Below are 20,727 nucleotides of genomic sequence, written 5' to 3' on the forward strand. Positions count from 1 at the left end.
GTCAATGGTCCATTTGAGAGATAGGTGGCGGTAATGCACTTATATGTCTGCGATCCGCCGTAAAGCAAGAAGACGGACGCCTCACGCGAAGGCTGAAGACGACGACGCGAAGGCGCTCAGGACAGTTCAGACATTGCAGTGAAAATCAGAGGTAAAAAACAATATAAATACTGTTCAGTTTCTTGCACAGACCGATCGTTTTGTGTCTTTTCACATTAATGTATCATCACGAGCCACAGGGTTTAATTTGGTTTTGTTTGTGTATGTTTTATGACTCTCAAAGCCGTGATTCCCAGTCACTTCCATTATAGGACTGACAGATTGCAACGGTTTGAGTTAAAAATCTCAGTTTGTGTTCTACTGAAGAAACAAAGTCACCTACATCTTGGATGACCTGGGAGTAAGCAGATAAACATCAAATTTTCATTTTTGGGTGAACTGTCCCTTTAACATTAATTTATTAATTTGTAAAAGAACGTTTCTCCGGGACCTTTTCTCTGATGATAACTGTGCTGTTGCTCACAGAAACCTGGCAAACATCAATTAAGCACTGTGAACTTAATTTACTCTCTCACCTGGTTTTACATTTTTTTAAGATTTGGTCTGTGAATTGTACTTTGTTATGTGTCAATTTTTTTTCTAACTTTTGTAATGCAACCTTGGGTTTTGGAAAGGCACTATAAAAAAATATATACCACAGCAACAATGCACTGCATAAGCCTGTTTGTGCTTAATTTTTTTAAGATTTGGTCTGTGAATTGTACTTTGTTATGTGTCAATTTTTTTTCTAACTTTTGTAATGCAACCTTGGGTTTTGGAAAGGCACTATAAAAAAAATATATACCACAGCAACAATGCACTGCATAAGCCTGTTTGTGCTTTATGAAAACTAGATATCTTAGATAAAAACAAATGTTTAAATCCTCTGATCCTGCCAAACTGGCTTTTGCAGATTCAAGTGTTTCCTGGACACATGCCTCTAGACCAGTGTTTCCCAACCTTTTTTTTAGTCACGGCACCCTTTGGAAATTTTAACAAACTTGTGGCACCCTACAGAATTAATTTTGTCACAATATTTGAATTTCTAACTTCGATATGATAATTTGAAAAGTATAGATATTCGGTACAACAGGGAAGAACTGCAGAATATAATGTCATACAGATATTTTTAATATTATAAAAAAATTGTGTCCATCAATGGTGGCAATCAGTAGGCTAATTTCTAATGAAGAGACCAATTTATATGACAGATTTTAATGTAGGCTTTTATACACATGTAAACATTATTTAATTACCATTATAACTAGCTATCTCACACATTATTGCTCACTCTGTGTTGTTTTTAATTTTACAGTGCAGTAAAATTTTGGTGCAGTAGCACGAGATAGCTTGATTTCAAACTTTGAATTGAATAAAAAATGACAAGTAAGCAGTCAGTAATAAAATAAGAACAAATAAAGAAATTAATAATGATAGCACAAATGAAAAATAACAACAGGCCTTCAAATTAAATAAATTGCTTTTTAGTTTTCCAGGTAGGTCTAACAGTAGGGTTAAGATATTTAACATTTGTTTTTTTTACCAATTATCCAAATAATGTTTAGTCCTAGAAAGATGTTATTATCAGAACACGGGAGCATAATATAGTGGTTAGCAGATCAATGAATGAGAGGGCAGCGTTACCAGAGTTGTCCATATACCACACCATGTTACAACACAGCAGGGCTATTGCAGACAGAAACAATACTGTACTACATCAATGTTTCCTGTCGGCTCAATTTCTGAGTGGACTTTGCTGTTCCAATTAGCATGAACGGTATACGAGCGGAGTGCACACGCATAGAGTGGGATAATACGCAGTGTGTCACACCACGTGAAAGTGAAACCTGAGCGGTGAACTAATTTTCGGCAGCCGAAATTTCGGTGCATCTCTAATTATTGGCGACATCAGAAATGGATATTATATAATAGATGATTTTTTTGAACATTTTAGCAATTTAAAAATTTATTTTTTTACACGGCACCCCGGTTGGGAAACACAGGTCGAGACATCTTGTCTTATTCACTTAGTTTGGCAAATGTTTAGAATTCGTTTTTTTAAGAGAATAAATAACTGAGGGTTTGTTTACACTTGGCAGGTTTGGTTTGGTTGAAACGTACTCTGGTGTGATTGCTCTGTAAGTGCGGTTCATTCACCAAATAAATGGATCAAGGCCCACAATCGGTCTCAGTCCACTTCGAAATGAACACTGGTGCAGTTCGACTGAAATATGAAAGTAACAGACTAAAGAAGTCTAAATTAACAAAAATGTGTTACATTTCAATACAGGTGTCAGAAATGCCGTCTCCTTGCAGCAGATTTTTGTGTGTGCATCAGAGGAATTCCTGGTAAAAATGCTGCCTTATGTACACATACAATAAGCAAATTATCCCAGTAGCACTCAGCATGGTTTTGGATGTTTGGTAAGTTCTGTCACAAGATATGTCATCAAAGCTGTCCAATCAGGCTGTGGCCTTATCCTTATGCCTTTTGTTTTGTATCTTTCGGTTCTGTCAGTTTAAAAAAATGTAAGTATGAATGCAAAACGAACCCGAACTACAAGAGTGAACATGCCTTACCGAACTACAAGAGTGAACATGCCTTATACAGAAGCAGTTTCTTACATAACTACATAATCATTAGGCTACAACAATTAAAAACATAATGCAGGATTTGCATAGTTTACTTAAAATAATTGAAATGCAATTATGTTTAACTATTATTTTGGACAAATCTGAACCCTTCCCAGTGGAGCTGTGAGCAATCTTGATCATTACATTTGGACTGTTGTTCTAAGAAACAAGAATGCTCAAAATGTTTATATATGTCCACGTTTCCTATAGAGATCAATGAGCTAGGAGCTAGGAGTTGTGAGATGAGATACTGATGTTTTCATGAAGAACTGTTTAACCCAAATTTATTGTGCACCATGACACAAAGATGGTCATCATGGTTAAACCAAGTTAAATAACAATACCAATACAGCGGTTGCATTTGCAACTGAAAACGACTAATTACTAAAATACTACCAACACAAGTGACCTGATGAATACATCTAAATAGTCACAAATGTACATATTTGTTTTGGGTTATGTCTAACAGTATTTTAGGTGTTAGCAATAAATGCTAGTGCATTTTTCTCACTTGTGAAAGATTGTCTGTTACATAAAAACGTTTACTAATTAAACAATTTATTAAACAAGTTACTTTACCTATTGATCACTATTGTTTCCTACTGAAGACAGCAGTACAATGTTGTTTTAGGTGAATATTTAAAAATAAATCCACCAAATGGTGGCATTTAATGGTTGACTTTGGAAGCCTATCTTTCGAGAATGGCCTACCTGTAAGTCCATCCACTATAGTGGGTAAAAAGCGTGGCTCACCCCTCTCATTTCTCTATTCTAATTTAAGATCTGACAGCTGTAAATTATGAGTAATACAATCTCTCCTTCTCCACCCAGATGTTTATTTTTAGAGTTTTTTTATTTTATTTTTTAAAGTAAATGTAAAAAGTGTAAATGGAAACTAGAAAAGTATCATATTTACAAAATATCTTAAGCCATCACTTTGGAATCTGTATATTGATTTTTACTGATCTGAATCAATTAATCTAAGAGCTGTCAGCACATACAGCATACTTTCTTTACACATAAAAATAAATGAGCATGGTGTGCATACCCTTAGATAGCTGATATGATGGCATAAATCTATAATGTTTTGTCAGTATTTTTAAGGGGGGAAAAAAACAGCATTCATACTAAAGCTCAAACTTATAATTTAGTCAATTTAGACATCAAACTAAATATCCAAATGTTAAGTTTGATCATGAAATGTAACTTAGGTATAAATAAATAACTCTGTAATTGTTTTGTAGGCATGCGGTTATACAGAAATTCGGGGTTACCAAACAAACCAATGTGGTCTTATTTATCATCATTATTTTTATGACTAACCTAGAACGCCCAAATCAGAGCTGATTTGTAAAATAAGATATATTAAATGCTATTTTCTAGCAGTTATTTTTTTGTTAGTAGCTAAAGCAGCTAATAGCATAAGCTAAGCTCATTACCAAAGCCCAGGATAAACAAATATGGGGAAGCTTTGCTAAAGTATATTTCAGATAAATGTTTCACTAAATTATACATTACCTGCCAAAGGCAACAACCTGTGGAATACGTAGCAAGTTTATAGCTAAGGAAAATATATCATGCTCGATTTGTTTCAGCTCCGCTTAAACGACTAGCAGTAGCACAATCCCTAGTCCAAATGAATCGAACGTCGATGCGATACGTGCTGGAATAGCCCAGGTCAACATAGTCGATCACAGAAGATGTTTACGTCTGGTGTTTTGTAGGCTGTCTCAGGTACAGTAGATTATTAGAGGATCCATTTGGATGAGACCGAGTCAGCTATGTTACTATGACTGATTATGAGAGGTAAGTTTAACCCTAAAATGAGCTCTTTAGCTGTGTAATTATTTTTCTGCTTAATTATTAAATACAGAATTTTGATTTTGAATTAAATTATGTACGCATGCTAATTAAGGTGTGCCTTTAATGAATATGTAAACAAACTACTAAGAATTTTATTGGATTTTGATTTAAACGTTTATGTTAATGTCTCAGTCAGAACATACATGGATAAGAAAACTGACACTGGTCATATCACTTTACATGAACAGGATCTGTAAGGTAATGGAAAAAAGCCCTAAGCCCAGTAATTCTTTTTGGTTGTTTAAGTCCTAATAGATGTCAGATATATATATATATATATATATAAACCTCACTATAACTTATTGTATCGTCCTTTAGATTGTATAATATCCTTTTAAGATTGCATCCAAAATATTCCAACAGGAAACCAGTGCATACCGAGTTTTTGTTTATTTATTTAGTGTAGTCAGGATTAAAAGATCTAGAACTCTTACTTTAATGCAACAGTTCTATCCGTGTTTCTTTCTCTATTAAATGAACCTCACTATAACTTATTGTATCGTCCTTTAGATTGTATAATATCCTTTTAAGATTGCATCCAAAATATTCCAACAGGAAACCAGTGCATACCGAGTTTTTGTTTATTTATTTATTTAGTGTAGTCAGGATTAAAAGATCTAGAACTCTTACTTTAATGCAACAGTTCTATCCGTGTTTCTTTCTCTATTAAATGTAGATGTAGTAGTGCTAGTACGAGCACACAGTTGCTCAAGTGTTTCGCAATGTGAAGTATTATTTATGTGCTCTCAGGGCTTTCTTGTCTGGCTGAGAGGTTAGCTTCATGTATTACATCCTCAAAAAGAGCCACAAACACAGGGTGACATGCTAGCAGTAAGTAATATATGGACATTACTTTAAAAATAGTTAAAAGGGATTCAGATAAGATTTTAGGTACTTTTAAATTCTTCTTTCTTCTGCAGGACAGCAAGTTTGGTCAGTTTCGAGGGCACCTCTGCCAAGTCACCCTTCCTCACTCAGTGTGGTTCCTATATAAGCAGCACTTTTTAAAACTCTGTTAGGAATTAAAACGCTTGTTCTGTCAGGACCACTATCGTCAAAGATGACTGACAATTTAGTTTGGATTGGCGGTATGGTTCTGTTCTGGGCAAGAACTCCCTGCGCATCCATGCAACCTAGCATGGATAAGAGCAGGGAGAGCAGGATACCCCCCCCCCCAGGGTAAACAGAACAGAACCAACATAATTGCATTGCAGATATCATTAAAGTTCAAAAATTTAATGTACACATTTAGAATTTGTCTGATTCAAAGGAGAATCAGAAGGCTGAATCCTGACTGACAAAGGAGGAGTTGGGGATGGAGGAGGGTAATTAGCTATTGAGCAATGCGAAAACTGCTGATAATACTGAGGGACCTTATATATGAATGCTTAGATAGGTGTCGTATTCCTACAGGTAGATGGGGATCAGCTGATGCGAGCTTGATTAACATGACCTGCCAGAACTAACGCTTACGCTTGATCATATACTGACATCAATGATGAATTGCCTGTAAACTCTATGTAGGGGACGGGCATTTCTGACACCTGTTCAGTACAAAAAGCATAATACAAAGCTGAGTGGTCAATAAGAGACATACAAACAATGTTCCCACATGAACCTATAATAAACAAATAATGTTTACCATGACTCTAGCTTTATTCCCATCTTTTTGGTTATAAACAAACATTTTGCAGATGCACTACATGTAAATCTTAAAATAGAGATGCCAACAGAACATATACTGAACAAAATTATAAACGCAACACTTTTGTTTTTGCCCCCATTTTTCATGAGCTGAACTCAAAGATCTAAGACTTTTTCTATGTACACAAAAGGCCTATTTCTCTCAAATATTGTTCACAAATCTGTCTAAATCTGTGTTAGTGAGCACTTCTCCTGTGTAGAGACAATCCATCCACCTCACAGGTGTGGCATATCAAGATGCTGATTAGACCGCATGATTATTGCACAGGTGTGCCTTAGGCTGGCCACAATAAAAGGCCACTCTAAAATGTGCAGTTTTACTGTATTGGGGGGTTCGAAAACCAGTCAGTATCTGGTGGGACCACCATTTGCCTCACGCAGTGCAACACATCTCCTGCGCATAGGGTTGTTGATTGTGGCCTGTGGAATGTTGGTCCACTCCTCTTCAATGGCTGTGCGAAGTTGCTGGATATTGGCAGGAACTGGAACACGCTGTCAAATGTTAATTAATTTGAAAACGAAACAGCTGTAATTACAAACCTAAGGTCTATCTTCAGTGTTATAGATGCACATTAAAATGACAACAAATCTGTGATGTACTCAAACACATTTAGGAAATAAATGACCAATTTAACATCTGTAAAAAAAAACTAAAGCTTGCCCAAATTTAAGAACTAGAAAAACTAAAGTTGATTGAATATTTAGTTTATAACTAAATATATAAATCAAATAAAAAAATCCTGGAAAAAAAGTTGTTGATTTTTGTAGTAATATCTGCTTGGATTTATTTCTAATTCCATTTTCACTCTCTGGGTGAGACAGTACATTTGCTTTTATCCAATTACTCTGTTAACCATGTGAGCAATTGTGGAGTGTAATAGGTGATAATGATGTCAGCTCCTGAAAGAAAGAAAATAGTGTGATGAAATATCATCAATTTTTGAGGCATTAAAAAAGAAGATGTAAAAGACACCAAGGTCTTGCCCAAAAGCACTACAATCTTTATATTTATACAATTTAGGAAAACATGGCCTCAACAGATGAACAAAAATGTACTTTATCTTCCATGTCCTCCTTCTCACCTGCTCGACGGAAGGCAGTCATAGCCTCCATAACTGCAGTGCGCAGGTCAAAAGCTCCAGCTTCAGCTCCATGCCACAACATGGCAAACTCGCCTGATACATTGTACACTGCCAGCGGATGAGTAGGGTGCTGATGGGAATCAGAGAATACAAAGATATTAAGAGTAGCAGAAACATTAGACTCACTTGTAGCGTCTCGACCAATCTGACACACTAATTTTTATTTGATTTAACAAATCAATTATTCATTAGATTAACAAATCGTCACAGTCCCCTCACTCAATAAACTGGATGCCAGGATTTCTGCTGAACACCATCCCCCACCTTGGTCACCATGACAACTAATCATGATATCACTGGTTTTATGACTTCCCCCGAAATGCACCTAACACCTCAGAAAGGCAGAACAGGCCTCTGGTTCCATGGTAACCAATGCTGATATCACTGGTTTTATGGCCTAAAGGAATGCGGGCAGATAAACTCCCTCATTTTCCTCATAAGAAAGACACATAATGCCCAGAGAAATCATGAATTACATCGTTTAGATTTTGCTGCAAATTGTTTGGGGTGCTTTGAAACACTTTGCTTTTGGAGGGCTACTGCTCGGAAGAGTTCAGTTCCAATCTTCTCCAACATACTTTCCTGGCATTTTAAATGAATTGAATTTCTTCAATTCTTAAAGAAATAGTTTAGCCAAAAATGAAAATTTGCTGAAAATGTATTCCCATCAGGCCATTAAAGATTTAAATATGTTTGTTTCTTCATCAGAAGAGATTTAGAGAAATGAGAATCCAAATAGCTGATTAACTGTCACAAATCCAGTCCAACAACTGATGTCTTGTAAAGTGAAAAGCTGCATGTTTGTAACAAAAAAATGGATCATTAGTCCATAATACGCTAATAACACTTCCTCCAGTGAAAACGTTGATCCCCTTTTGTCCTCTAACATCAAAATTCAGACATATTTGTTTAGAACCGTTTTTGCTTTTAAAACATGCTTGATCTGTGCATATATCTCTCCTGATTCAGATGAGATGACTTGCAGAGTGCAGACACTCACACATTTTTAAGAATGCATTTTACAACCAAAAATAAAAAATCAGTATAAGGGATCTCCAAAGATGATGATTCAAAAACCACACAAAACAAACATGACCATAATCCATGTGACCCCAGTTGATGAATCAGTTAGTCTTCCAAAGCAAAACGATACTCATATTTTTAACACTTTTAACTATAAATCGCACTGCTTAAGGTCAACGTTCATACGCAGGCTTATGAGTTCATGATTGATGTAAACATCAGCACATTGTGAAGTGTGACAAATGCTTACTGAAGCTTTATGAGACGAGTGACGTGGAAGTCTTGTTTGCTTTGTGTGGTTTTTGACATCTTTGTTTGTGTTCATCTACATCTTGGCATGATGGTGAGTAAATGATGAGAGTATTTTTATTTTTGGGTGGAATATCCAAAGTGTCCAAATACTTTTTGGCACTACTTTAAATTTCTACAATGCATTTTCTACAAAGACTTTCTGAGCATGAAGAAAATGATATCTGAATATATGATGAAGTGGCAAAAAAGTTATTACCTTATTCTTAACCTCTCTCACAATATCGAGGTATGGTAATCCAGGTTTCACCATCAGCATGTCAGCACCTTCTTTCACATCCCGGTCCTACCAGCAAAGAATCAAAAGCATATATTCTAATACTTCACTTGGAGCATCCCATACAATAGAAAAAATGCCACAGGTCTAGTCAAAAGTGCCCATTTCTGCAGTCAAAATGTAGGGTCCTAGATTGCTACATCAGTACTATTATAGTAGTTCAGATTACATGTTTAAAGGGACCTTTCAACAAGATCATGTTTCAAAGGAAATGTGTTAACACTGGAAAGAAAACGGTGTTTGTCGATTTTGTTTCAGTGATATTCTCTTACACAGGCCCGCAGTGCTAGTCCTCGGGCACCCGGGGGAAGCTGATAACATCGTCTGTCTCCAAAAGCAGGTTTAGATTGAGCAGCATCTCTTCAAATGTAAAGTAAAGAGAAAATTTGGTTTACAAAGAATAAACTCATCCTGGTGTTTTCATTACCTGTAAGTTTATAAAAACTACTAAGAAGGTCCACTATTGTACTCAAAAGGGAATCATTAGAAGTACACTACCTGAATGGCCCATAGTAGCAGGAGGCAAATTTAGCACTGTAGCTCAGCACTGACACCTAAGAAAGAAAAAAGAGATTAAGTCAGTCTCTGCTGTTATTTGATTTAACTCTATTGTTTGCTCCCAGAAGTGTGATTTCTCTCAACCTTGTTGCCAAAATCATTTGCGATTAGTGCTTGCTTAATGGCTGCAATTCGTCCATCCATCATATCTGAAGGAGCGATAATATGGCAGCCTGGGGGGAGAAAAAGTGTGACCTAATGTGAGAAAGATGGCTTCTGTAGATCTATTATTCAAAAATGCACATACTATGTGTAATTGGCTAGATATATCGAATTTAGGACAAACCTGCTCGAGCATAAGCCAGAGCTACTTCAGCCAACCTCAAACAGCTTGCAGCATTATCCAAGCTGCCATCTTCACGCAGGATTCCTTAAAGGTGCCACAGAGAAAGTCACAACTCATACACTAATTATTCATTATTTGTTTATGTTTAAAGGTGTCATTTGCTATTTCACTTTTCACTGGTAGTTACAACAGCGGTCTTGGGCTTCATACTGACACCTATCGGCATGGATGCAGCATCATGCTTAAGTAATGCTTAAAAATGTTCAGTAAAAGTAGTGTTCAGATGGTCATTTGATCTCAACATGGCAGCCACGATTATAGGGAGTCTTCATCTCATGTGAAAGGACATTTTAAGTGTTTTGTCGGAAGTACTATTTGTTTAGATCTGCTTAATACCGTATATCAGTAGCATATTGTTATCAGCCAATATTAAAGATTTTTTTTATCAGTTGATATTGAATATTTAAATTATTAATGTTAATTTCTCCTATTTTTACATTTAGATTGTCTTTGCCATGATCAAACATTCCCTTAATTAATAATAATTTAATAACAGTTTAAATGTATTTTTAGAAAATCTTAAAATTAATATATATATTTTTTCATACTGTACATTGTTTTTATGCCTAAATTCACCTGATGTGTTTTAGTTTTTAATGTTTTAATTTTCATTAACTGTGACAAAGTAGAACAGAATTTTAATATAAATTTTTTGGTTGTGAGCCATAATATGAAAATAATTACTTGTTTATCAGTATCTGAAATTTAAATAAAAAACTTAAAAAAAATAAACAATTATGTAAACAGATCCAGTACTGAAACTAACCACAGTGGCCATGAGAGGTGTAGGGGCAAAGGCACACATCACAGGCCAACACAAGATCAGGGAATGTGCTCCTCAGTTTCTTCACAGCCAGCACTGCAGGTGTGTCATCTGTGTCTGCCCCAGAGCCTCTCTCATCCTGAGAAAACAAACAAGATGATAAGAAAACAACATTTAATCAAGGCTGTCAACTGAATGTGCTAATTTAATGATTTAGTTCATTCATTTAATTAGTTATGGAACAAATAACATTAAAATTTAGGGATGCACCGATACCGATACTGGTATCGGGCCCGATACTGTGCTCCTGTACTTGTACTCGTACTCATAAAAATGCCCCGATACCAAAAGCTGATACCACACAACGTGTGAATAGAGCTGTGTCCAGAAAAAGAAACCCCAACAACAGAGATTAAGGATGTCTATGAAGTGCATGTACAGTATCTCACAGAAGTGAGTACACCCCTCACATTTTTGTAAATATTTTATTATATATTTTCAAGTGACAACACTGAAGAAATGACACTTTGCTACAATGTAAAGTAGTGAGTGTACAGCTTGTATAACAGTGTAAATTTGCTGTCCCCTCAAAATAACACAACACACAGCTATTAATGTCTAAACCGCTGGCCACAAAAGTAAGTACACCCCTAAGTGAAAATGTTCAAATTGGGCCCAATTAGCCATTTTCTCTCCCCGGTGTCATGTGACTCAGTGTTACAAGGTCTCAGGTGTGAATGGGGAGCAGGCCCAGGAGAGATCCTCTGTGAGGTGCACATCCAGGAACTTGGTGCTGCTCACCCTCTCCACAGTCGGATAGAGGAGCATGCTGAGTGCGCACTCTCCCGAAGTCAACAACAATCTCCTTCGTCTTCTCCACATTCAGAGAGAGATTGTTGTCACAAGACAAAAAACACGAAAACACCTTTCTGTCGGGAGCGCAGCTGTGAACGCGCCGCCATCTTAAGTAGTAAGTAGTAAGTCCTGTGTTCTGATGAGACCAAGATAAACTTATTTGGTTCAGATTGTGTCAAGCGTGTGTGGCGGCAACCAGGTGAGGAGTACAAAGACAAGTGTGTCTTGCCTACAGTCAAGCATGGTGGTGGGAGTGTCATGGTCTGGGGCTGTCCAAGATGACCGCTGCCTTGCTAAAGAAGCTGAGGGTAAAGGTGATGGATTGGCCAAGCATGTGTCCAGACCTAAACCCTATTGAGCATCTCAAGGTTTCTAACAGCCACCAGCTCTGTGATGTCGTCATGGAGGAGTGGAAGAGGACTCCAGTGGCAACCTGTGAAGCTCTGGTGAACTCCATGCCCAAGAGGGTTAAGGCAGTGCTGAAAAATAATGGTGGCCACTCAAAATATTGACACTTTGGGGCCAATTCAGACATTTTCACTTAGGGGTGTACTTACTTTTGTGGCCAGCGGTTTAGACATTAATGGCTGTGTGTTGAGTTATTTTGAGGGGACAGCAAATTTACACTGTTATACAAGTTGTACACTCACTACTTTACATTGTAGCAAAGTGTCTTTTCTTCAGTGTTGTCACATGAAAAGATATAATAAAATATTTACAAAAATGTGAGGGGTGTACTCACTTCTGTGAGACACTAAGTAATTAATATAATGTTAAACATTCAATATTTACACCTGTATAGTGGATGTGCGCGAGCTGATAACCAAAGCGCGCTGAGTGGATTGAGCGCGCGGCGGCACAGATGTGCGAGCTTGTCGAGTGAATATCTCACAGACATCACTGGAAAGTCTGAAGTTTGGTCGGATATGTTAAAAGCAAGTACGTAAAGCAATGCACAAGTTACTAAAGTTATTTGACGGTAAGGAGAGAGAGAGAGAGAGAGAGAGAGAGAGAGAGAGAGAGAGAGAGAGAGAGAGAGAGAGAGAGAGTGCACTTCTGTTGCATGATCTTGATTGCTGTTCGCTCCATGCATTTGGATTAAAACTAAATCGTAAATATAAAACAAACAAAAATGATAGGGGCAATCATTATAAACAACATTTATTTTAAACGTCAAGCTTACACAACTTTATTTAAAGCAAAAATGAAATTAGCAGACTGTGTGAAATGCGCTAGGCTATAAGTGTCTCTCTCATTCTGCACTAATACAAACGTGTGCGCGCTGCGCATGTTTAGCTTGCTTTAAAGGCCAAAGTATCCTTTTTACTCCTACACGAGGGTCCGCATACAGTTCGTCTGACGCAAATTACATCACCAAAATTGTACGAGCATACTCGTATAATGTATAACGATTGGTTCCCTGCATTATTTCAGGAAAACTTATGATTACAGTATTGAGCTGCTCTAATGCACCATTAAAATGAACAGTGAAAGTAACAAAAGCTTCTACAATACATTTTAACAGGTATAAATAACTGAAGGAAATATCTGTTTGCTAAATGAAGACAACTAACATGATTCATACTATTATTATTATTTTGTTTCTGTACCCAATACTTAAAAAAAAATTCAAATGCTGTAAAAAAAAACACAGGTATCGGCGAGTACCAAAAATAAAAGTATCGGTCTCGTTCTGAAAAAAATAAAAGTGGTATCGGTGCATCCCTATTAAAATTATTAATACATTCAAAGGGTGTTAGTTCTCACCAGTTTTGAAAAATGCTGCGGAGTGGAGAGGAAGACACTATTTCACTCTCATTGAGTTAAAAGCATCACAGCATCCCTCAAATGCATGCTGTATTTCACTATGGAAAATATATAAGTGTGCTGTACCCGCGTTTGACATAAGCAAAATCTGTGCAGAACCATTAATCACAGCGAAATGCATGCCAGTTATAAATGTGAAGATATTTTGAAGAATGTTGGTTGCCAAATTGTTTTGGTTACCATGGACTTTCATTGTATGAAAAAAATAAATAAAAAATACTGAGACATTTCTCAAATAATCTTTTATGGTCCACAGAAGAAAGTTATACAGGTCTGAAAAGACAAGAGTAAATGCCAACAGAATTACATTTTTGGATGAACTATGCCTTCAATACCCATTTAAACCCCACTAATCTCACTACATTATTTATGAAATTGTAATTGCAGTGTAAATGCATTCATGCTACAGCTATGCTGTAATTTACGGTCTGTAACTATATCTAAATACTGAGTCAGATGCAGCTTCTGAACAAAATAAAAAAAATCATGGGCATTGTAGTCTAAAATGTAAGTAATAAATTCTATATTGAATCAAATAAAATATTTATTTCTAAAGATACTTTTTATAATGTCTATTTGATGATCTATTTTGATGATTTAATCACATCTTCATTACATACTATGACTTAAATTATTGACAGCAATATTTTGAAATCATTTAACTTCTCACCGACCTTCGCAACTTTTGCAGGAACTCCAAAAATCAGCACACACTTCAGGCCTTTATCCACAAGGGGACGAAGTAAACCCTCTATCTTATTAACACCATATCTGAAATAGACACAAAAAACATCATACGTCATATCTTGACTAAGACATCTTAACAAAACATTGCCATTCCTTTTTTCTATATATGATACACCAGGGCTATTTGCATAAGCACAAATTTCAGGATATTACCCATTTTCTTCTAATAGCAGCTGCGATGACATGATGACTTAGATAGAAAATGGGACATCCTTTATTAGAGCTGCCATATTGGGGCGTTGCAGTTTTTCCTATTCACAGTAATATGGATTAACCATTTTTGTATGCATGGTCTTTGATGCAAGTCACAATTTAGCAAATTATTTGATCAGACTGCCAATAGTTAATACATTTTTTAAAACACATTTTAATGCATATTGTTGTTTATTACTAAATGGTAATTGCTGCATAATGTGCATTGTTTCACATAGTAGTACGTTTGAAAAAAGTATGCAGTAATGATAGTATTTCACAATCTATATTACAGTACATGACAAAATAACCAGACCTCACACTGACCACTAATGCAATGCAAAGGGGACTAAACTACCCAGAATAAACGGATCCTTGGTTTATCTCTGTGCTTTGTTGGCTAGCTCCAGCTCCACCCTGCCTGAATCTTATCTCAGACCACCAGCCCAAACTTGACATGCATACTCCCATCTTTGTTATATCAATCACACACATCTTGAATATTAAAAAAAATGTTCACATATTGTCCATAGTCTTCCCTATAGTCTCTTACTGTTTGTAGTGCAAACCTTATTCAAAACATCAAAATTAAGATAACTGAAAAATAAATTATTAAATTAACATATGAATTAATTAATGGGATATAAATTGTACTGTATATAAAACATAAGTTTATCAATAACTACAAATCAACCTCTGGTCCCAAACTAGCTACCCCCTATCGAGTGACAGCTTAATTTAAGTTAAAATTCTGGTACATTTTAATTTTATTAGAGCCTTTAACCTAATTTGTATATTTATTTAATTCCTAGGTTTATTTAATGTGTTTTTTAAACAGTATTCCCACTATGTGCCAAATTTTTATAATAGAGTTTGATGTCCTGAGCTGGACAAACAACACTTTCTAAAGGTTAAAGACCTCTTGATACTTTGTTAAAAAAAACAACAACAAAAAAAAACATTATTTTGTACAGTGCCAATTAAATGATTTAAACAGATCATAACAGTCAAGTCTTATACATATTAAACTCCATTAAAGAATTGTAACTATGGTAACAGATAATTACAGAAGTAGTAGTACTCAATTAGACTGAATGGACAAAAAACAGGAACACTGTAAACTAAAAACGTCTAAGATGAGAGAATATGTTTGTTGACAGTAAAGGATACCTTGCTTGACCAGGTAGACTTGCAATTGGTTCCACTGCATCAGGACTGTCACTGTTAAAATCAGTTAGCGAGAGAGAGACATAATAATTCAAACATACAAACTGACAAATAGAAACTTTAAACAATAACATAACTCCTGAACCTACAGGTGCATCTCAATAAATTAGAATGTCGTGGTAAAGTTAATTTCCATAGAGAATCTATGCTGGGTCAACAATTCACTAAAAATGTTTTTTTTATGAACTTATGAAGTATTCTAATTTGTTGAGATAGTGGATTGGTGGGTTTTTGTTAAATGTGAGCCAAAATCATCACAATTAAAAGAACCAAAGACTTAAACTACTTCAGTTTGTGTGCATTGAATTTATTTAATACACGAGTTTCACAATTTGAGTTGAATTACTGAAATAAATGAACTTTTCCACGACATTCTAATTTATTGAGATGCCCCTGTATATACCATCATCCAAAAAAAAAAAAATATATATATATATATAGAGAGAGAGAGAGAGAGAGAAGACATTACGTAATGAAGACAGGATAAATTAGGTTATCTGGTCTAAGGTCTGAAGCACAGGTCTGCCAGTATCGGAGAGTGGGGTGAAAGTAACCGCTGTGTAGAACAGAGTCTGTCGGCTGTGTCATTGTCCTGTAGATTCAAATGGAAGACAAACACTTACTGACACAATCTACGTAACTGCAGAATTATGAATCATAGCTACATACGCTACAGAAAAAAAATATATTAATCAGTTTCTTTCCCAGTCTTATTTACCAAGGCCTGTATTTATCAAGCCTCTGAGAATCACTCTCAAGAACGCTGCTAAGAATTGACTTAAGTGTAAAAAAATTATTGTCTCAAAGCTGCGCTTAAAAGTTAGTTATCAAGCATCTCACTGGTAATTTAAGCGAAGTGTAGGGCTAAATCTTAAGTGTCAGTCTTAGAGTTGATTCACGACACTTTGCTGTGCCACAAACGGGATTTTGGATGACGAAATACGCATGGACCAATCACTGAATAGATTTCCTTATTTAAGAATATTCTCAGATAAATTCACATTGAATGTGTGAATTAAATTCCTAATAGGAGTTTGCATTCAACACACATTTGACAATAAATAATTTTTAAGAGAATACATTATGGAAAGGAAACGAATCGTCATCACAACCTTCAATTTAGGGTTGTGCTGGTAGACGATAGTCAGAGATATCGCCTTTTGCCGATTTCTTTGACGACAGCATGATTATTATTATTATTATCCGTCAAAAATATAGACGCAGACGGGTGCAGTGTAAATAAGGGGTAAGAGATTTATTGATACAGTGTAGGTAGCTTCACTGATTATAACGGGAGTGTTTTTAAAGAGCATTATACTCGCGCTAGACTGAAGTCAGTTATGATGTTTTTTGGTAATGTAAATATTCTTTGCTCGTTTCTGTTTGAATAACTGAGGAAATGTAACTTATTAACTGCTCGTCGTCACACATTTCAAGAACATTTTTCCTCTCCTGAAAGATTTGCGCACGTCTCTGTCTCCTCAGCAGCATCACAAGCCCCTACTGGCAACTCCTAACAACTTGAGAGACCTCTCAAGCTGTCTTAAATAACTGGGAGAGTAAGAGTGATTCTTAGCTATAAGAAATTTGATAACTTGCTTTTATACTTAAGTTTGAAAGTAGGAGTAAATTTAAAGGGATAGTTCACCCAAAATTTTTTATTTGATGTTTATCTGCTTACCCCCAGGGTATCCAAGATGTAGGTGACTTTGTTTCTTCAGTAGAACACAAACGAAGATTTTTAACTCAAACCGTTGCAGTCTGTCAGTCCTATAATGTCAGTGGATGGGAATCACGGCTTTGAGAGTCATAAAACATACACAAACAAAACCAAATTAAACCCTGCGGCTCGTGATGATACATTGATGTGAAAAGACACAAAACGATTGGTCTGTGCAAGAAACTGAACAGTATTTATATCAATTTTTACCTCTGATTTTCACCGCAATGTCTGAACTGTCCTGAGCGCCTTCGCGTCTTCTTCTTCAGCCTGTGCTTCTTCTTCTTGCTTTACGGCGGATCGCAGACGTATAAGTGCATTACCGCCACCTATCTCTCAAATGGACCACTGACTCTCTATCTACAATCTCAATTAGGAGTGTCAATGGTCCATTTGAGAGATAGGTGGCAGTAATGCACTTACACGTCTGAGATCCGCCGTAAAGCAAGAAGACGACGACGACGCCTCACACGCCTGCTGAAGAAGACGACGATGACGAGAAGGCGCTCAGGACAGTTCAGACATTGCGGTGAAAATCAGAGGTAAAAAATGATATAAATACTGTTCAGTTTCTTGCACAGACCGATTGTTTCGTGTCTTTACACATCAATGTATCATCACGAGCCAAAGGGCTTAATTTGATTTTGTTTGTGTATGTTTTATAACTCTCAAAGCCGTGATTCGCAGTCACTTCCATTATATGACTGACAGACTGCAACGGTTTGAGTTAAAAATCTCAGTTTGTGTTCTACTGAAGAAACAAAGTCACCTACATCTTGGATGCCCAGGAGGTAAGCAGATAAACATCACATTTTCATTTTTGGGTGAACTATCCCTTTAATGAACTCTCAGCACTTAAGACTAAAATGGCACTTTGAGAAGCTTGATACATATGGCCCCAGAAGAAAAAAAAATCCCTAAAACACAATAAATTCACCTGAAAAGCAAAACTGCAATATAAAGCTTGTTTTCAGGTCTCATATGTGAAACTGAGTAGATTTTTCTCTTGCTTAAAAAACCCCAACAAATACACAAAATAAAATATCACTATATTTAATATTTTATTTTCTGGAAGTAAAACGAATAATTTTAATACATTTAGACATCTTTTTAAAAATAATTATAAAATAATAATTATTAAAGCCTAAAATTATTAAATCATTATTTTTATTTAGACTTTTACAATATTAAAAAATAATGATAATGACAATAAACTATAAATATTTGGAAAAATCAATTAAAAACTCTTTTTTTTTTTAAATGATTCGTGTTCTAGCCATACAACAGACGCAAACATGCAGAAATTCTCTCTTTGCAAACAAGAAACATTCATTTGTCTGTTTAAGAAACCATATTTAAATCAAGGAAAATCTTCTTTTGCACATAAAAAGTATATACGGTCAATCAATTACCTACTCAAACAAAAATGATATGTACAGTACGGTATACTTTTAAGTGTTTTGGAGTTTGAATGTAAACTTCGTAGCACCAATCTGACACCAGTGAGTGTAAAAGTACACTAATAATGGATTTATGTAAATTAAACATTGTAAAATAATGGTTAAGCAGGAGACCTTAATAAGCATGCATATTTCAATAGGTCAACTCATGACTAATTTCCCATAAGTGCTGAAATGCTAATAATCATGAAACAGTTTTAAAACTTTAAAGTTTTAAAACTTTAAGGAGCAGTACTTCCATTACACTCTTGGTCTAACATCTCTAACAATACTAATACGAAACATTTGTTGACCGGTTTCTCTTAACTCAGTCATTCTTGAGACGTGGGACAAAACAGGTCCAGCAAGTGTAACTGCTATTAGCTTTAAAAAATACAAATATTTTCAATTTTAAATGTCATGAGGGATTAATAATAGAATGTATTTAACAATTATCACCTTCAATTAAATTTTCTCATTATTATACCAAATCTGTGTTTCTTAATGTCCTCTCACTACATCTAAAACAGTGTGTCCACAGAGAAGGGTTCAATCATTCATATGCAATAAAATGGATAAAAATGTTTTTTTTAATGATGAAAAAGAGCATGTTTTATCAAAAGCAACACTTAATAATATCTCCTATCAAAGCCATGTTGTTTTTTAATGACACATGCATGTTTCATAAGATTTTAAAGTTGCGTCTCCACTTTTTGTCAACACCGTCAGACATTCAATAAAATGTAATAAAACCAGGGAATATCAGGGCCAGCTGTCACTCTAAAGGACCCCCTTGCCACAGTTCACCTCTGCAGAGTACAGCAGTGTCAGACAGGCTCTGCTAAGTTTTAGTTTTAGAATATTTTAAATCCTAATGTTAATATTTCCTGTGTCACAGCCATGATATGTCAACACCATCTTCCAATTTCTGAGGAAATTATTTGAAATATTTAGATAATTGTATTCTCCTGAAGCAGGTTCCATTAGCATCTAGCACCAACAGAAAAAAAGAAAATGGCTACTACATGAACTCCACTGGTTTTGTGAAAGAATTGTCAAATTTGTCAACACCGTCAGATGTCACCACCATAAGATTTTGTGTTCCAATGATATATCAAAATACTTAAATGTGACTCTTGAATAAAAGCTTTATAAACAATAACATACTCACTGATTGTTGTGTTTGTTTTAATACAGTAATTGACTGATTCAATGTATTTGATAGTTACAATTATTACAAATTCAGGTTTTCATCACCACCGTCAGTTCTGTCACCTCCGTCAGGTTGAATATTTTGATAATATTTCATTATGATATTTCATATTTGTTGGGGAATTATTGGTCACATGTGAAAGTGTAATCTGTCTGCTAACCAGAATGTGTTTTTTGAAATGTTAAAAACGTCTCGAATGCTGTTAAAGATAAAGCTGAAATTATATTACACAGTCCAAGCTAAAAAAATCACATTTTGTTAAAAAAGAGAAAAGTTGGGAGGTTGTATCAAAGCATAGCTCAGTAGCTTAGTACATATAAGATACATAAATGTAGTTTCATTTTTCTGAGTACAAGGTTTTATTTTTTTTCAATTTTGCACCCTGTTTTGTCCCACTTCTCAAGAACGACTGAGCTAATAGTGATCGTCCTTAACACTGCATAATGTAAATGTTACAGAAACCTGAAGCTTGTAAAAGGCATAATAACTCAAGCATTTCATAGATGACAGACAGCATGTGAAATTATACAACTGAGAAGAACTTACTTCGTGCTTAGTCACCGCTAATGGGAAACCGTAAATGACCGAGATCTTGCTAACTAAAGTGTGGCTCCTCGAACCTCAAACGCACGTACATTTCATTCATCCAGAGGAAAATGTTGCAAGCTGTCTTCGACGAAACTTGTATTTCCTCCAGGAGGCGCTTGGTGGCTCTTCTTCTTCTTCGTCTTCTTTTTTGTTCAATGGCCGTTCACTCCTTAGGAGTATTACCGCCACCTACTGCATATCTTGCGCACATGGGTGATGAATCTGTACTGAAGGGGAAAAAAAAAAAAGGGTAATGCCCCA

At 35.6% G+C, this 20,727-nt stretch overlaps 2 protein-coding genes and 1 long non-coding RNA gene across 3 annotated transcripts in view; 1 reads left to right on the plus strand and 2 right to left on the minus strand.

The window, feature by feature from the left end:
* fbxw5 (F-box and WD repeat domain containing 5) overlaps nucleotides 1-4,335 on the minus strand; it is a 15,175-nt gene extending 10,840 nt beyond the window's left edge. Inside the window, exon 1 of the mRNA XM_016286590.1 lies at nucleotides 4,192-4,335. The gene's annotated coding sequence lies outside the window, so the exon portion shown is untranslated. The remainder of the gene's footprint in view (nucleotides 1-4,191) is intronic.
* Nucleotides 4,336-4,377: 42 nt separating this feature from the next.
* Nucleotides 4,378-5,620, plus strand: LOC107595989 (uncharacterized). Its single transcript, XR_001610325.1, has 3 exons — nucleotides 4,378-4,479; nucleotides 5,287-5,367; nucleotides 5,457-5,620. It is a non-coding gene; the product is annotated as an uncharacterized lncRNA (long non-coding RNA).
* Nucleotides 5,621-6,692: 1,072 nt separating this feature from the next.
* On the minus strand, nucleotides 6,693-20,610 carry alad (aminolevulinate dehydratase). Its single transcript, XM_016286627.1, has 12 exons — nucleotides 20,425-20,610; nucleotides 15,976-16,098; nucleotides 15,450-15,500; nucleotides 14,015-14,111; nucleotides 10,662-10,797; nucleotides 9,836-9,919; nucleotides 9,634-9,722; nucleotides 9,490-9,545; nucleotides 9,264-9,351; nucleotides 8,914-9,000; nucleotides 7,323-7,452; nucleotides 6,693-7,140 (listed from the first exon to the last, which is right to left on the minus strand). Exons 2-12 carry the CDS (start codon nucleotides 16,092-16,094, stop codon nucleotides 7,082-7,084), a joined length of 996 nt encoding a protein of 331 aa, XP_016142113.1. The 5' UTR covers nucleotides 16,095-16,098; nucleotides 20,425-20,610; the 3' UTR covers nucleotides 6,693-7,081.
* Nucleotides 20,611-20,727: the final 117 nt, after the last annotated feature.

This window comes from Sinocyclocheilus grahami, unplaced genomic scaffold, assembly GCF_001515645.1.
Source record: "Sinocyclocheilus grahami isolate Dianchi unplaced genomic scaffold, SAMN03320097.WGS_v1.1 scaffold212.1, whole genome shotgun sequence".
NCBI classification, from domain to species: domain Eukaryota; kingdom Metazoa; phylum Chordata; class Actinopteri; order Cypriniformes; family Cyprinidae; genus Sinocyclocheilus; species Sinocyclocheilus grahami.